The sequence below is a fragment of the Cetorhinus maximus genome, chromosome 22 (genome assembly GCF_964194155.1).
Source record: "Cetorhinus maximus chromosome 22, sCetMax3.hap1.1, whole genome shotgun sequence".
Lineage (NCBI taxonomy): Eukaryota > Metazoa > Chordata > Chondrichthyes > Lamniformes > Cetorhinidae > Cetorhinus > Cetorhinus maximus.
Genome location: NC_135900.1, coordinates 67,709,560 through 67,728,067, shown reverse-complemented (window position 1 = coordinate 67,728,067; position 18,508 = coordinate 67,709,560). Strand labels below are relative to the sequence as shown.

Genomic DNA, 18,508 nt, shown 5'->3' with positions numbered 1-18,508 from the left:
TGCTCTTCCTTTGCCTTGATTAGGTATTGTTCCAAAGGCACCAGTTACTCTCAGGCCACTGTTCATGTTTGGCTCTTTACTGAGAGTGCTACCTGTGAAAAGTACTTCAGTTCAGTACCACCTTGGTCTCATCGGAAATGACAGCACTGATGACCTTTTTAAAAAAAAACACTTTATTGGCTGTAAAGCACTTTGGGGTATTCTGAAGTTGTGAAAGGTGATAGATAAATGCATGCTATTTGTTTTCTTTGATGGGCTAGAAGATCAGCCCCACAGTCTCCACCCTAGTCCAGTTGATTTACAGGTAGCAACACCTGATTTACAATGGCATTATTTGTTCAGTCAATCAGGGCTCCCAGGACACAGCAGTTGGTGCTGTCCCCATATTTCTAAAGAAGTCTTGGTGATTGCTTAGCCTCTACATCAGATGCTCTGTTCTGGCAATCTGTAGAATAAGTTCATAGACCCCACACTTTTGAAGCTCAAAGGGAACGTAGGCTAGAGTAGACACAGCCACCATTACAGTACTGAACTTACTAACCCATGCTCCCTGGGTGTACCTTGTTGCTGGCAGCACAAGATCAGTGATTTTACCCTAATTGAGTCAAGGAAGAGCTAGCATTTAATTTAATCTGTTCATTCCCAGAATGTGGATATTGCCAACGTTTATTGCCCATCCCTAGGTGCTCCTGAGAAGGTGGTGGTGAGCTGCCTTCTTGAACCACTGCAGTCCCTGTGGTGAAGCTGCCCTTACAAATGCTGTTAGTCCTAGGATTTTGACCTAGAGATCATGAAGGAATAGTGTTACATTTTCAATCTAATACACCTTCCACATCATCAGGATATCCTAAAATGCTTCACATGGGTTTATCACATCCACCTGAGAGGGAAGCTGTGAACCATGATATGTTTAAGGTGTGGATGGAGCAGCGATTAATGACAGGCTGTCTGCACTGCAATGCCTTACTGGTGTTGTTGCACTCTGTTAATAGCAGAGTATAAATGTCATTATTCACAGTTCTGTACATAGCAATGCTGATTATTTGTTAGAATTTTCGCAAGATAGCCGGTCACGAGAAGTCACCTCAATGCATATTAGCTCCATTTGTTGTGTGTGTTTCATCTCCTTTTCTAAGTAAACAAAAATAAGATCCTGATTGTTTGTATTACAGTAGCAAGGTTAAGACCGTGGGCAGAATTTTCTGGCAGATGTGCGGGTGGTGGGCCCCGCACATCAGCGCTTAAAATGTTGCCGCTGACATTGGGCAAGCGTCCCGACGTCAGCGCGCGGCATCGCGATATTTAGGTGGACGGACGCACTATGAAGGACAACGCGCGCCCACCATTAATTAAAGGCCTTGTTAAGGCCCTTAACTCAGCAATCGACGCCGATTTTGAGGAGCTCGTGCGATCTTCACCTCGGCGCACGGGCCCAACGGGCAGGCGGGTAACTGATTTTTTAACAAACCTCATCCAAGGGTGGGATATGTGGACTCAGAGGGGTTGTGAATGTTTTTTCTGAAGTATTTAATGCAGAAAGTGTTTTAAACTTGCCTGTGTGATTGTTACCAGTTCAGATCGATTTCCAATAGCTTTTTCTGTACTTTGAAGCTTCAGCTCAATACTCTGCAGACAGTAATCTTTATCGGGCCTGCAGCTTTCCGGAGGCCTCCATTTAGCCTGGGTATGGGTTCTGACATCTCCACTGACGGCAGCTCCTCTGAGGAGGAAGGGAGGGCTAGAATAAGGAGGAGGCCAGGAGTGGACAATCAGCCTCCAGGGGAGCCACCTTTGGGAGGCCAGGCGCAGGCACAAGGGGCGCAGGGGCAAGAGGTTGTCCAAGGTGGAAGGGGCCGCAGAAGATGCCACTATCCTGCTGCCAGGGTTTACAGGGGGCGAAGCAGCTACCTCAATATGTCTGAGGTGCAGTACTGAAGGAGGCTCCGAGTCTCAAGGGAGACAGTCAGCTATATCTGTCAGATGATTGGCCCTGAGATCTTCCCTAACTGTGTGGGTGGACATCCCATGCCAGCGGCTCTGAAGCTCACAGTTGCCCTCCATTTCTATGCCTCTGGCTCTTTCCAGGGCTCGGTGGGTGATCTTTGCGATATCTCCCAATCAGCTGTCCACATTTGTGTCAATTAGGTTACAGACGCTCTGTTCAGACGTGCATTGACCTTCATCCACTTCCGCTGGGACCAGGCAAGTCAGACACAGCGAGCCAGAGGCTTTGCGGCCATTGCTGGCTTCCCCCGTGTCCAGGGTGCTATAGACTGTACACATGTGGCCATCAAGGCACCAGCAGGTGAGCCCAGTGCCTTCATCAACAGGAAGGGCTTCCACTCCATGAACGTGCAGATAGTGTGTGATCACAGGATGCTGATTCTACAAGTCTGTGCAAGGTACCTAGGCAGCTCCCACAATGCCTACATCCTCAGACACTCCCAGGTGCCGGGGCTCTTCAGTGCTCCAGCCCTGCTGGATGGATGGCTGCTGGGTGACAAGGCCTATCCCCTCAGAAGGTGGCTCATGATGCCTCTCCGCCATCCAAGAACAGAAGCTGAGCAGCGGTACAATAGGAGCCACACCTCCACAAGGGCTGTGGTGGAGAGAACCATCGGTCTTCTCAAGATGCGCTTCCGATGCCTGGACCACTCGGGGTGCACTCCAGTACCCCCCAGATCGCGTCTCTGTGATAGTGGTAGTCTGCTGCGCTCTCCACAATCTTGTGCTGGAAACGGGGGGACGCAGTTGACGACGAAGACCTTGACGCCCTGGTTGAGGCTGCACATGATGAATCCAGCAGTGGCTCAGAGGATGAGGAAGCACAGGGCGATGATGAGGGGCAGCACGCTGACCCGCTACTACACCAAGGAGGCAGGGACACCCGGGACACTTTATACATCTGAGCAATGTTTGTGTTTTGTTTTGGACGGAATAAAGTCCACTTTTCTAACCATAGCTGAGGGTGTTTCCTTTGTGCTGCATTTGTATGTTTTACATACATATCATGAGTGTTTGAGTGAACATTGATGTTTCTGTACTAAGCCCTTAGTTGCAGCTGATGAGGTGGAAGATGTGGCACCTAAGTGCCACGTGTGGAAGCGCCAGGCAATGCTGGTCCTGCTGATCCATGTGTGTGGAGCTAGCTGAAGGTTCATTGGATTAAAGTGATATATTCCCTAATCCCTAATCTAAGGCCAAAACAAAATCACCCATGACATATCCGTGGAGTGTCTAACGTGCCTTATGCTTACGTTTGCAGGTGCTACGTCTTGGTGCTGCCCCATCGCTCGGAGTGGCTTGTGAGACAGCCTGCTGACTCTGCTGTCCTGTTGGCCTCGATGACCTTGGCGGCCGTCCTCTGGCCTGTGGAGCCTGTGCTGGCCCCGCCTGGGAGGGAGTGACCAATTCCTGAACTGGCACCTCCCAGTTGTCGCAGCCTCACCAGGTGCAATGGTCACTGGCAGAGGGGCGGAGGAGCTGCTGCCCTCATCCGGAGCGCCCTAAGAGGAGGTCACAGCGACGACAGGCAGCTGCTGCGCCAACGTGAGGTCACATTGGACCTCCCTGCTCACTGCAGATGGATGGGCACCGAGCGGAACACTTGGTGCCCAGAACATCTCCCACATTGGGAATGACCACCTGTGGCCATTAGCACTGTGAGGGCTTGCAGGTCAGAGCGTAACCCAATCAGAAGAGTCTCAATCTGATCAAAGCCCCTCTCCATGAGAGTTGTCAATCTCTCAGTGGAGGAAGCCTGAAGCTCTGTCCTGAGGTTCATGCCTTTACTGACACTCTGCCTGGACTCCTCCACCACAGAGACCAAGCCTGGCTGGCTGAAATGATGTGATGCAAGTTGCAAGTCTTGACCCTAAGGTGTGGAGGGGGGGCTCCGGACTTGTTGGCCACGGCCATGCGGTGGTGATGCTGAAATTAACAACAAGGACAGTGCATCAGTTAGCGTTCACTCAGTAACACCTTTCATCCCTTTCCCCCCAGCCTCATAAGTTGCTCAACCTTCAAGAACCTAAGGAGACGAGCATTGGTGGGGTGGTAAATAGTCAAGAGGAGGCCCAAACATTACACGTGCATACAGACAGGTTGGTCAGATGGCCTCAGGAATGCCACATGGAATGTTATGTGGATAAGTGTTCGGTTAAGCACTTAGGCAAGACAAACAAGGTACGGGAATACATGAGTAATGGTAGGACCGTGGGAAGTCACAACGATTATAGGGACCTTGCTGGGTAGACCCATTAAGGTAGCAGAACAGGAGCATAAAGCGTTTAACAAGGTCGAAGCCAGACTTGCCTTTATTAGCCGAGGAATAGAATGTAGGAAAAGGGAGGTCATGTTGCAAGCGCAGAAAACGCTGTCGAGGCCACATCTACACTTCTGCGTTTAGTTGTGACCTGCGCTTCATGGGAGGGATGGCATTGGAGTGGGGAGAGTGCAGAGGTTCCTGACCAGGATGCATGCTGGCCTGGAGAGTTGGAGTGATGAGGAAACATTGGAAACACTTGCGACATTTACCGTGGAGCACAGGAGATTGACAGGTCACATTATTGACCTTCATACCGTTATGAGGGGCATAGATCGGGTGGACAGAAGGCAACATTTCCCCTTGGCACAGGGATGAGTAACGTGGTGGCATTTATTTAAGTTGAGTGCCATGAGGTTGACAGGTGAGGTGCTGAGGACCTTTTGGACAGAGTAATGTGGGACGCATTGGCTGAAAGGGTAGTGGAGGTACAAACCCTCCCAAGATGCAAAACGTCTTTGGCTGTGCAGCAGCGATGCCATGGCATGTTAGGCCATGGGGATAGTGGTCACAAATGGGATAAGGCGACTTTGGAAGGTGCTAGAGACGCGCATCCTCAAGGGGCCGAGGGACCATTGTGTATGACCCACACGTCTGACTGTATCAGTCTGTGAATGAGCAGTGTTGCAGCATTAATGATTGCAGCAATCATCAGTGCTTTGGATGGTGGGGAGACAGAGTGGATGGGATGTGGCCCTCAAATACCTGGCCGCTGCACCCCAGCCTCACTGACACCTGCCGACCTGGCCGCCTGCCTCCTCCCCAGCTCCATGGCCTGCTCCTCATAGGTGGTGAGGCGCTGGAGCAGGGTGTGCCCACCACCAGTCCGCTGATGCTCCTGGCTATTGCTCTCGGTTTTCGCTTGCAGAACAGAGAAGAGGATTTATTGGGGCTAATCGCTCATGTACTCTGCACACGCACGCCCCACCCCAACCACAGTGGCCCATCTGAGGCCTCCAGCGGCTCCTGTCCACACTACTGGTGATCAGTCACCAGAAGATAGTACGGCTGGTCCCAACCCCCTCCCCCAAAGGCCACCTTGGACACATTCGGAATCCATCACTTTGAATAACACACGGGTCTTAGCGCCCATGGCAAGGAGGCGCAACTAGGTGTGGCACCAATGCCAGCAGATGGCTCTTGGCCACGACACCTTGAGGCTCCCCTTCCACCATCTCATCACCATCAATAAGACATGTGTTGGAGTTCTGAGTATGTGTCGAGCTGCCTCCCCTGCAGGTTGCCCCCAGACTACTCAAATACGACAAACACCAACATGTGCTGCGGGGAGAACCCATCTTCTCCTCAGCCACTAAGGCTGATGTAAGCATGGTCACTATCTGTTTGCCCACCCAGCGTGTGCCAAATGCCCAATGCAGTAACGACAGTAAGACATGGTGGGGGGGGGGCGGGGGCTCAAAGGCTAAGGCTGCCTTCTGGGTAAAATGGCCAAGGCTGACATGGTCCTCACCCTTCCAGAGCGCAGCAAATCATTGAAGCGCTTGCGGCACTGGGTTCCTGTGCACCGCACAGCATCTTGAGAGCTAACAGCCTCCCCCACCTCCTGCCACGCCTGCCTGGTGACGTGGGGGGCCCTCCTCCTCCCATCCTCTGGAAACAACACCTCCCGATGGTTGGACACCTCTTGGAGGAGGGCAGCAAGGCAGGCACCTGAGAACCGAAGGGCACAGTGACCCCCCGCTGGCCTACCCTGCAGCCTGCCCCCCTCCTCCTCCTCTGCCCTCAAATCATGTCCTTCCCTATGAGCGGCCATGGTGAACAGGCTAAAGGAGGCTGCCTGGCTGCTCTTTATACGGACTGCTGGATCCCCATTGGAACCGGCGGTCTGAACACGCCCGCCGCCGATTTAATTTTCCCGCTGAACACGGGAGCCTGAAACGCGCCGGGCGGGCCTTAATTGGCCGGCCCGCGTAAAATGGCGGCGCGGCCCGTTTCACCAACGGGGATCGGCTCCCCGCCCACCGCCGATTGGGTCAGGCCCACCCGCCCGACAAACAGAAAATTCAGCCCCATGTTAGGAAACAGAGAGAGTTTAAGTGAGCTATATTTGTATTTGTGGGTGTTAAGAATGGGTTTTAGCTTTAAAGTTTAAGTTTGATTTGTATTTCTGTATCTGTGTGTTAAGGAAAGGTCAAGTTGAGTTTTAGTTTCACTATAAAAGGTGCCTGCATTTCTAATGAGTTTTATGCCTGTAAGAGAAGTTAAAGCAAATGCGAGAATAGAGAAAAATTGTGCTATTGCCGAGCAACAGGAGTCCAGAGAGGCAGGCCCCACCCCCACATACACACACAGACAAACTAAAGAAACAACAGTTTCGAGTTCAATTGAAAACAGCTGCCAGGGAGAGACTGGAGCAGAGGGGCAGATAGACAACCCCAAACTGAAGTTGAAGCCAGACCTCCAGGGAGACTGGACACTGGGAGAAGGAGCTGCAGAGTGAGAGCAGATTTCCCAAAAGATCTGAAAGGTCCCAAGGCCAAGGAGTGAGCCAAACAGGAGAAAGTCCCAAGAAGATCTTCTAGACAAAGGAAGGACAGGAACTTGGAAAAGGTCCTGTTCAGTGAAGTTAAGAGTGAGGAGCAGAGGAAGGCTCCAAGCTTAAAGGAAGAAAAGTTGCAGGAAGCAGATTTAAAGCGAAAGGTCAGAAGGCCCAAAGAGATGGCTAAAGGTCTGTAACTCTTTGCTATGGAAATGTGAAGCAGTGGTGTACTGTTGACAGCTGAGTCAGTGAGAGAGAGTGTGTGGAAGAAAGCTTGAATGCGGGTGGTGACACAGGGAGAAGAACATCAGAAGGAGAGTTCGAAACCCTAGAAGTGGACCCTTGCGGGAGGCATCGATTCGGGAGAAGATTCCAAAGTGAGTTCTTGGAGAGTGGAGATTGGAGATCTTCATGTGAAAGACAGAGTTCAGTGAGACTGGTTAGCTCATGGTGTGACAAGCGTCTGGGAGGAGTTTATGAGAGATTCACAGCATCTGTCGGGGGTGACATCTGTCACTTGGTTTCAGAGTGTAGTGTGTCTGACCACAAGTCACCTATTGGTTTACATGGACTGTACTTACTGCAAACATTAGAGTATAAGATAATTATTGTAACTTGTGTTATCCTTACAAATCTGTATATATCTGTAAAGGTATAGTTGTGTGTGAAGGAGTATTGTAATATAGTTCATCTTTTGTTGAATAAATGTTTTATTCTTTTGTTAAAAGTTCATCAGCTGATTCCTGTGACTCTGTTCAGTAGCCACTCTCCATGTATCTAATCAAAGAATAAAAGCAAGGATCTATCAAGCTAGCTTCCACCCGGGATCAGGCTTGTCCAGTAGTAACATCAGCTGGGATCATAAAACCAACAGTAATGGAATCTAGACAAATTCCCAATATCCATCAATAACTGGGGAAAGGGGCACCTCCAATATAGCAGATAACTACACACCCTTGTATTTTTGGTAGAAATATTGGTAAAAGGAAGCAGAATAGGTATAGGCAGTGTAACTCATATAACAGTATCTAATCATGACTTTACCCTTGATTAAGAAACTCAACTGCATAAGCTGTTTTTAATTTAGTCCTTGTAAAATGTAATGACGGGGTTGAATTGGGCTAGGAGTCTGCCTTTTCACCTCTGAAACTTCGGTTCTAATCCACCACAGACTAAAGGAGTGAAAATTAGATCTGTATACAGGCCATCAGCTGAAGTTGATTGGTCAGCCTCGCTCCCTTCTCCCAGTGAGTGTGGACCCACAGTAAAGCATTGGCCCTAATTTGCATAATTCAGAGAGGCTGCAGTGCTGGGTTGTGTGGGAAATGGAGGTGGTGTACTCAGGCGTGCTACAACTCTCCAAAAACACAGCGTTCCTCCAACTCCATGCTCCTCTGCAGCCCCCACATCCACTGGCAGCTGCGCCTGCAGCTGTCTAGGCCCTAAACTCTTGAATTTTCTCCCTAAACTTCTCCACCTCTCTAATCTCCTTTAAGACAGTTCTTAAAACTTGTCTCTTTAACTAAGCAGTCCTAATAGCCCATGAAGTGCCTCGGGATGTTATACCATGTTAAAGGTGCTATGTAAATGCAACTTCTTGTTGCGTTTCTGAGGTTGGGAGCCATGCTGGATCTTTTAGCATCTTTACTATGAGCCCAAACTAGTGTGATCTGGTCCACTTCAAAGGGTTTCACACTTAGAGCCATTAGTATGTCATGTAACCTTCTGAGTTATACTGCTTCTTTGACATGCATGTTTTCCCAAAATGCATTTCTTTAATACGCAATGTCAAGCTCAGAATATAACTGCGCCTTAAGGCCCATTGTAGAGCACAGAGTACAAGGAACGTCCTGTTTCCCTGACTTGGTACTCGGCTCTTTAGGACACTCATTGATTGAAGTAAACTCCCCTCACCTCAACAAATGCAACATACGCCAAACGATTTAGAAAAGAGGGGAGCACATCCATGCTTTAACTGATAGTGACTGAAGTGCCCTCAAAAAAAAGCTGTGGCACATTTGCTGTGGTTTGAAAATCCATATGAACTCCTGATTCGATCCAGAACTTGTGAAAATGTGCATGAAGTGGAAGACGTTTTGCATTGCAAGCTGCGAAAGCAGCAACAGTTCATGGAGGAGCTGGATATGGAAGATTTGACTGGTGCTGGGACTGAACATGCAGGTCAGTCGATCCCAGCTTCCATCTCGGGGCTGTGCTGATTTAGGTGATCAAGGCCATGGCAGCCGTTGAGGTACTGTCATTGTCCTTCAAGAAGAAACTCGAGAAACAAGGAACAGGGTCAGTGGTATCAGTGACTCCTGAATCGGCCTTTGTTGCACCATTATCCACAAGGCAACACTTGCTGTTTGGGCTTGTCTTTGTCAAGGTACCAATGCTTTGCTAGCATTCCCCCTGGACCAATAGCTCAGAAAGAGTAAGCACTGTCAGGACAGAAGAGAAAAAAAACACTATCAAGAAATGCAGCTTTCATCGGGATGGTTCAATACTGCTGTCCTCTGTCTGTCACTGTGGTTAATGGATCTCAGCACTGACAGTGCAGTTATCTTGAAGCAAGGCAATAATCCGTGATTAACAAAGATATATTTGGAGTAAAAATTAGCCTTTCCCATCACGGTTTCCAGCGCATGATCCAGGTCCCTCTGGCACTGTATTTAAATCCTGAAAGAACATTATCTTAAGATAATTGAACTAATTGCAGAACATAACAGCGACAGGTCTTGGGTGTTGCTGAGAATATCAGTATCTATTACAGGATAAAAGAGAATCTTTTCATAAAGTCAGTGCTTAAAAAGCCATTAGTGGATTGGTTGTGTCATTTGACTGCCCATTTCAATAGTGTTACATTTACACTTGTGCCCTGACAGCTGTGCAGCTTACTAAGATAAAGTTACGGTGTTGGGGAGGGGCGGTGAGGGGGATTAGTTCAGAGGTTACATGCTACCATGAGCCCTTGGACCTAAGTATCAATTCTTGTTACATCGTTGGGACATATGAGAGTGTAGACGTGACACTCGCATCTCCTGAAGCTGGAGCCAAGTGGCACAGATCAAAACCAGCAGACTTCTGATTACATAGTGCTGACCCTTAAACACCATGCTCTTTCAAAGGTGTGAGTTAAATGCTCACTGTGTGAGGGGTACATGTTATAATTCAATGTTTTAACCTGAAACGATTGACCTGAGGACGTAATCTTTAGCTCGGTATCAATGTTAGGTGGTAGATGTGATGAGGGTAACTTAAATAATGTTTTGCTCGAGCTGCCCTAATAAGACCCTTGAGGCACAATGATTTCTGTTTTCCTCTGAACCATGAGGCAGCCTCTTGTTGCAGAAGTGAGTGTCCCGATGGTGGGACTGTTAAGTGAGCCAGATTTCTGCTCGGAGGCGGGACAGCGGCCCACATGCAATCACAGTGCGGGCAGACAGTTAGCTATAAACAGTCGAAGAGGATGCCTAGTTGTGCGGTGGGGGCAGGCAGCAAGCCACTGACTCTGCCATTACCACATGAGGTTGAAGGTCCAGGCGCCATGTTTAAACAGTACCTGGGCAGGCATCCACTCCCTGCAAAGCAGCAGCAGCAACCTTTCAGTCTGAGAGGAGGAATTTGAACTGGAATTTCTGCCACCCCTTCTCCACCTGCCACACTTGGATCTCTTGGAGCTGCAAACCCTTGCCCTGCACCCACCCTCAACCACCTTTGACCTTTCCTCCATTAACTACGACCCTACCTCCATCACCTTTCTGTGACCTTCAAGTTACCCACCTTTGATCAATTATCTGCCAGCCTAAAACTCCTCCCTATCACCATTAAGCTGCCTCCCAGCACCCTTTACCTGTCCCCCATCATTCTCGACTTGACAACCATCATCCTCGACCCTCCCTCTATCACCCTTGACCTACCCTCGGTTACCCTCAACTCTCCCACCCTCACGCTTGACCTGCCCTCACTCACCCTTAATCTCTCCTCTATCATGCTTGAACTGCCTTCAACAGGTATTGACCTTCCCTGTGTCGTCCAGCTCCCTCTGTCTTGTCCCCATGACCCTTCTGAAGACCGCTCCGACCCGCCCTCCCTTCCACGGACAGTATATGTGACTGGTCCACACTATGGGCTGCATTTTGCTGGAGGGTGGACTGCTCGTTCCCCCAGAAGTAAAGTCGGCTTTAACACATTGCGGGCAGGCTAAATTAGTGGAGGGTGGGACTTTTGCCCCTCACTCGGGAGGAAGTCCCACCATTGGGAGCTGCTGGCCAATCAGATTGGCAGGCAGCTCCATCACCCCTGGTAATGCCAGAGCTGAATAGTAGGCACTGTTGGGACTGTAGGAAGAAGGCCGGAGAGGATTATGGCTGACCCAAGAACGTAAGTCCCAGGGTTTCAGGGCGGGAGGGATCAGGGGGCCCAGGCAGGGGTTTGGGGGGCCATGTTCTGTCAGGCAGCTGGTGTGGAAGGAAGCAGGGGGGTGACATCTTAGGGGGTGCCCCTATTTTATGTGCCACCCCCCCACTGAATAAGCGCCCAGTGGGGGCATGTAAAATCCAGCCCAATGTCTCTGAATGCTATCTGAAATGGAGTAGGAGCTCAGTCGAAATGTTGCAACTCCTGCCCCTCCCAGGGTGACGAGGGATGTACACTAAGCATATTCTTGCTAGTGATGCCCATTTCCCGTAAACAGTTGGAAAAGAAAAACTCCATTGGAAACCATTTATCATGTGGGTCTTTTTCACACAAAGGGTGGTACAAATTTCAAACTCTGTCTCCCAGAAATCTGCAACCACTGGGACAATTGGACTCTCAGGACCAATATCAATAGAGTTCTGTTGAGCAAGGTTATCAAGGGAACTGGAGCAAGGCAGGTAAATGGAGTTGAGGTGCAGATCACCCATGGTCCAATTGAATGACAGAGCAGGCTCGAGGGGCTGAATGGCCTACTTCTGTTCCTATACCACGGTTCCCATGGTATAGCTGATGTGACTACTTTGTGCATGGATAATAGAAGGATTGATTGGGGATTTGTGTAGACTGGTATCATCAAGTTGGTAGCAGCCTTGCACCAAGAGAGCAAAGATTCAACATACTTGTGCATGGCTGTAGATAGACTTGCCACTTCTGTATATCTCTCCTCTATCAATTCCTCACAATTGCTTAAACAGAGTTGGTCTTTCCAGCTGCGGGCTAATGCCATATTAAGCTTTACTCCTCCAAACAACCTATACACGAACAAGACCAGCCAGTCACTAAAGTCTAAACTCATTCAATCCTTTCCTTCTAATCATAAAAGTTACTCAAACCCAACACGTTTGGCAGTTTGATACTAAACTGAAGGAGCATTGTGTGAACTGATGGCTATTACAGGTTGGCTTTCAGGCATGTTTTCTGTTAAATTCCTAGAATGGTAAAACCGAGCTTAAATGTCTCAAGAGGGAAAGTAGTTGTTAAGTACATTGAGGCATTTGATGCAGGTTGCTGTTTACAATCTCTGTTCAGAGCTGACTTTTCATGTGTTATGTTGTCAACAATTACGGCAGTAGACGATATTATAGTTAGAACAGTGCACCCTGCACTGTCCACAAACCAATTATCCGCCTTGCTAATAAATCTTTATGTCAGATATTCTGGGGAATGGGAAGGAGCTTAATGACAGAGGTGACTGTCTCTTCAAGATATTGTAAACTGATACCAGGCACTGCACAGCAGTCTATACAGATCATGGGAACACACTGTTTCAGTTTCTGCTGCCCATTAGAAATCTTGAATTGTAACAGGTAGTTGCTGAAGAGGTTTACAGTCTCCACTTTATATTTAATTTACCCTGGCACCTGTGAAGTGGAAAGCAACTGTCAGTTGGTAATCACGCTTTCAAAATTTCATTCCAATTGCTTGTGGTAATTCCTTAAAGTATTGATATTGAATGGGAATTCTTTGACATTTAATGGCTGACCAGAATTTCTTACATTTTAGCAATGGGGCAGAATTCCCTGACTTTTAACGGAAGCTAGAAATTCGTGATGTTTTGCTAGATGTCTAGAATTCTCTGACATTTTAAATTCTGGCTAGAGTTCCTTGACATTTTGGCTGTTAGCCAGAATTCCCCGATATTTTGATGGGAGCTTGAATTCCCTCGCATTTTGACCACTGGTGATAGGGATTTTTCCATTTTCCACAGCTGGCGGAATTCCTTGGGGATTTTCTGGGAGCGGAAGATAATTGACATTTTGGTAGTGGGTCTGAAAGCCCTGCCAGCTTAACTGTGAACCAGAATCCCCCAACGTTTTGACAGTGGTCTGATTACTGGCTGGAATTCCCAGTCATTTTAAACTGGTCATTCATCACTACTAATAGTCAAACATTTTCCTGAACTTAATCTGGGATGAAGGTATAACAAGTGTAGGCAGGTGAATCCGCCTCTCCCTTCTTAAACTCTTAAATCTAAAGTCGGACCTGAACCACTCCAGGTGGAGAGGTGATCAAGCCTCACTGCTCAGTACACCTCAGTATTCTTTTAACAGTTTATTTTACCGCTGATAGCTTCCAAACATCAGTACCCTGCTTCCTTCGAGTTGAATCAATACTTACAACTCTGTTCCCATAACTTCCAAATTGCACCCATCCTGTTGACCCATTGTTTGCGGATGAACAGTTCTGCTCATGGTTATTTTGCAAGTCACTGCCCCTTTCCCTAAACACACATTTCTTATAGTGCAACAATCACCCTCGTGACAATGATTGTTGCAAACCCCTGCCCCTTTTGACTGTACCTTCTTAGATCTTGCAGCAATCCCACATCCTGGGTTTGTGAATAGTGATTGGTGACTGAATTTCGCTCTAATGAAACAGTTTTTGGGATTAGCATTTCCAAGGAATGTTGGTGTCCATCCCGATGTACTGGAACCCACAGCTCTTTAGCTGTACAGTTCTACGGTTTGGCCACAGGAGTTCGATGGCCGAGACACATCATTTAACACTTCGAACGACAGATATCATTTTCTGGTCTGCTTGCCTCTGCCATCTCTTGACAAGTATATTCAAGAAATCGCTTCATTTGTGTCTGTGTTTCATTTCATTATTTTAAGTCCAGTTCCAAAGTCCAGAGGAATCTGGGAGGTGGAACTTGGCCAATTTCTGACAATTGTACATTACGAACAGTTTTTGTTTACCAATATCATTTATGTCCAAATGCAGCAAGACCTGGACAGTTTCCAGGCTTGGGCTGACAAGTGGCAAGTAACAGTTGAGCCACAAGATTACCAGGCAATGACTATCTCCAACGAGAGAAATTTAACCATCACCCCTTGATATTCAATGGCATTACCATCACCAAATCTCCGATTATCACCACCCTGGGGGTTACCATTGACCAGAAACTGAACTGGACCAGCCATATAAATACTATAGCTACAAGAGCAGGCCAGAGGCTAGGAATTCTACGGTGAGTAACTCACTTCCTGACTCCCCAAAGCTTGTCCACCATCTACAAGGCATAAGTCAGGAGTGTGATGGAATACTCTCCACTTGCCTGAATGAGTGCAGCTCCAACAACACTTCAGAAACCTGACAACATCCAGGACAAAGCAGCCCGCTTGATTGGCACCCCTTCCACAAACATTCACCCTCCCATCACCGACGCACAGTGGCAGCAGTGAGTACCATCTACAAGATGCACTGCAGAAACTCACTAAGGCTCTTTCAGCAGCACCTTCCAAATCCATGACCACTACCATCTAGAAGGGCAAGAGCAGCAGATGCATGGGAACACCAGCATCTGGAAGTTCCTCTCCAAGCCACTCACCATCCTGACTTGGAAATATATCACCGTTCCTTCATTGTTGCTGGGTCAAAATCTTGGAACTCCCTCCCTAACAGCACTGTGGGTGTACCTACACCACATGGACTGCAGTGGTTCAAGAAGGCAGCTCACCACCACCTTCTCAAGGGCAATTAGGGATGGGCAATAAATGCTGACCCAGCCAGCAACACCCACATTCCATGAATGAATTTTTAAAAATTAAAATGTTGGCCCCCTTCTAAGTTGAATGCACTCTCGCTGAGGGACTTGCTACACAAGGCCTCTTGGCCTTCTTTGGAATGCTGGTGGACTACCATGAAAATTCTCTTTAGGCTTTACTGAATGAAGATGACAAATAAATGTTGTAGATCTTTGTCAATCCTAGGGACCTGGCCTGCTTTTTAAAAAAAATGGAATTGTGATCTTACCCAATTTGATGTTTTTAGTGAAACATTTTCTCTCTTTCCCAGTTCACCTGTTTGTTCTAAACAATCTGAAAATGTGCCCGGATTGAATGTCAGCAATGACCTATGATCTGCTGGGATGATCCCTTACTTACTAATCAGACATGTCTGCTTCTAATTGGCGAAATTCTGTCCTTTGAGGGAGACACCAGTGAGATGGGATTCAGAATTTCCTTATCCTAACTCACCACCCCCCAGTCAGTCTTTCCTTCCTCTAGCTATCTCTTTTGGCTTTTAGAACTCAGGGCTCACATCACCTAACTCCGGTTTTCTGATAAGGAGACATTGTAAAATATCACAGGAATCCATCAGCAATTAGAACATTAGGGAATTCCACCTCCCATCAAAATGTCAGGAAATTCTGGCCTTCTGTCAAAACGTTGGGTATTTCTATTCCTGTTAAAATGTCAGGCAAATTCAGCCATTAAAAAGTCGAAGAATTCCCATTCACTGTCAAAAAGTCAGGAAATTACCACAAACAGTTGGAATGACATTTTGATCATCAATTAACAATTGCTTTCCACTTCATAGGTACCACAGTAAATTAAAAATGCAAATACAGACTTAATTAAGAGAATCCAACCATCTCCTCTTGACCGTCAATGGCATTAGCGTTGCTGAATCCCCATCATCATCCTGGGGATTATCATTGACTAGAAACTGAACTGGTCTAGCCATAACAATACTGTGGCTACAGGAGCAGGTCAGAGGCTGGGAATTCTGCAGCTAGTGACTCACCTCCTGACTCCCCAAAGCCTGTCCACCATCTACAAGGCACAAATCAGGAGTATGATGGAATACTGTCCTGGATGACTGCAGCTCCAACAACACTCAAGAAGCTTGACACCATTCAGGACAAAGCAGCCCGGAAGACTGGTGCCCCATCCACCATCTTCAACATCCACTCCCTCTACCACCGACGCACAGTGACAGCAGTGTGTACCATGTACAAAATGAACTGCAGGAACTCACCAAGGCTCCTTTGACAGCACATTCCAAACCCACACCTCTATCACCTAGAAGGACAAGGGCAGCAGATAGATGGGAACACCACCGCCTGGAAGTTCCCCTCCAAACCACACATCTTCTTGACTTGGAACTATATTGTTGTTCCTTCAGTGTCGCTGGGTCAAAACCCTGGAACTCCCTCCCTAACAGCACTGTAGGTGTACCTACACCACATGGGCTGCAGCGGTTTAAGAAGGGTGCTCACCACCGCCTCCTCAAGGGCAACTAGGGATGGACAATAAACGCTGGACTGGCCAGTGACACCCATATCCTGTGAAATAATTTTTTAAAATGAAGTCTTAATGGAGGTAATTTTAAATTTTGCCGATAGATTGGCCATGCTTTATACCTCTCTCACAATCTTCATTTGGGAATAAAAGGGCCCCTGATCCGCTGTCACCTATTTACCACTAAAGTTACAATCCCCCCCTTGTTTCTAACCTTGTTTTATAGGCTTTGATTAAAATGCCTCAGTTTCTTTTTTAAAAAAGGTTACTTTGCTGTGCAATAATCTTGCAGTGTTTTGGGTTAATTGTAATAACATTCTTTTAAACATCACAAGTTACCATAAGCCCAGAATAAATCTGAAAGGAGAAAGATAGCCATCAGTTGCTTTCTGTTGATTTGGTTTCATCTGCATCAGGTCACTGAGTATCAGTTTTTCCATTGTCTCAATATTGTGATCCAGTCATTACATTTACAGTTCTCCAGCAAGTGTTAGGTTGGTTCTGAAAAGCTGAACACGTTCTTAAGCTGCCTGTCTTTTTCTATACTTTAAAGGTACATTCTGACTCCACGCTCCCCCCCCCAAAAAAAACAACTCACAGTGTAACACTGCACTCATAAACAGTTCTTGGAAAAAAGGATAAGTAGTTGCATAAGAGTGAGATATTTAAGGGGGGGAGAATCCTGGCGCCATTGGGACCTTCCATGTGGTCACCCTGAATTCATGCCTTGATAGGAGAAATGAACTGTTGACATGGGAGCCTAGCCAATCTTTCTCTTCTTCTCCACCAACAAAAATGAATGCCAAAGGGGTTTTCCCTGCAGGCCATCTAGGTGGACTCACCAACTCATGATCAAAGAGAGTTTGGATGAAGAAGGACTTCTAATTTATTGTTACACCTCTCCAGAATAGCAGTCTGACCATCCTCGCAGATGCCAAGCACATTTGCTATTGGTTGGCAGATATCTGTCAATTTTTATATCCATACCTTTCCTCTAGTAAACTGCTGTGCACTTGGCTTATAAAAGCCCTCTTTCATCATACTAGGGAAACCATGCCATGGAAAGCCATGTTGATTGATAACCTAACATTATATAATTGTACATTTGTCACACTATTCTGATGTGACAGAGTACTGAACCCCGTGCCTATCTGTCACACATACTATACGAGAGCCAGGTAAGAATTAGACTAGTGTGTGGATGCATTCAGCACTCAGCAACATGTTTTAGTACTTTGAACTGTGCTTCCTAGCTCCTGTCCTAAATCATACATGCAGTTTTTTTTTAAAGTGGACCCACATGAATGTTTTTAGAATAAATGCCTATTGTTTTGTCACTGTGGGCCCTAGCCTGAGCACATTCCAGTTTGACTTGAAGACACTTAGCAGGTTTCTCTTTAAAATGCCAATTTCAACCAATCTTACACTTCATCTGTCAGCATCTATTACATACTCTGGTGCATAAGATAATAAACAGATCCCATGATAAATCCCAGCAGGGAAACTGCAGACCAAATGTCCGGAGGAGCTAAACCGTTTTGTTTGCTTGTGCTTTTCCACAGAATGGAGGTGGTGGAGAATTGTTCTTTAAAAATGCACAGCTGAGACACACGGGGAAATACACCTGCACTGCCCAAACCATCGTTGACAGCACATCCGCCTCCGCAGACCTGATTGTCAGAGGTAGGTGCTTCTTGAAGGAGTGCTGAAACAATAAACAAAGCAGGAGTGCAAAAAAACCCATTTTAATCACTGAATTATAAAAAATGGAAGAGCATCATCTTAATTCTAAGCTCATATATTGGAGCAGATTTTTAAATATTTATATCAATAGAAACAAATCGCCATGAGTATTGTTTTAAATATAGGTTTCTGTAAACTTTCTTCTGATGTGAAGCATTATTTGTTGTGGTTACTATAGAGTTTGATGAAATTTCATTCTCATCTAAGCAAACAGAGGAAATAAAGCCATGATCCCAGCACCCCAGCAGTTGGCCTCAGTATCCTATTCTGTGTTCCCAGTAGCCTACTCCATGATCATAACAGTTGGCTGCAAGACCCTATACCATGATCCCATCACCTCTAATGCTGCACCATCTTGACTAACTTGATACTTGATTGTCATGGTTAACTCTACTTGATTGTGGCCTCAAATTAATTCTGGTGATCTTTAAAACG

The 18,508-nt window shown here is 46.9% G+C and overlaps 1 protein-coding gene across 1 annotated transcript in view; it reads left to right on the top strand.

Moving 5' to 3' along the window:
* The window catches only part of cntn1b (contactin 1b), a 595,565-nt gene that overhangs the window by 195,096 nt on the left and 381,961 nt on the right, over positions 1 to 18,508 (top strand). Inside the window, exon 14 of the mRNA XM_078568473.1 lies at positions 17,893 to 18,013. Coding sequence (XP_078424599.1) covers positions 17,893 to 18,013 — 121 coding nt within the window. The remainder of the gene's footprint in view (positions 1 to 17,892; positions 18,014 to 18,508) is intronic.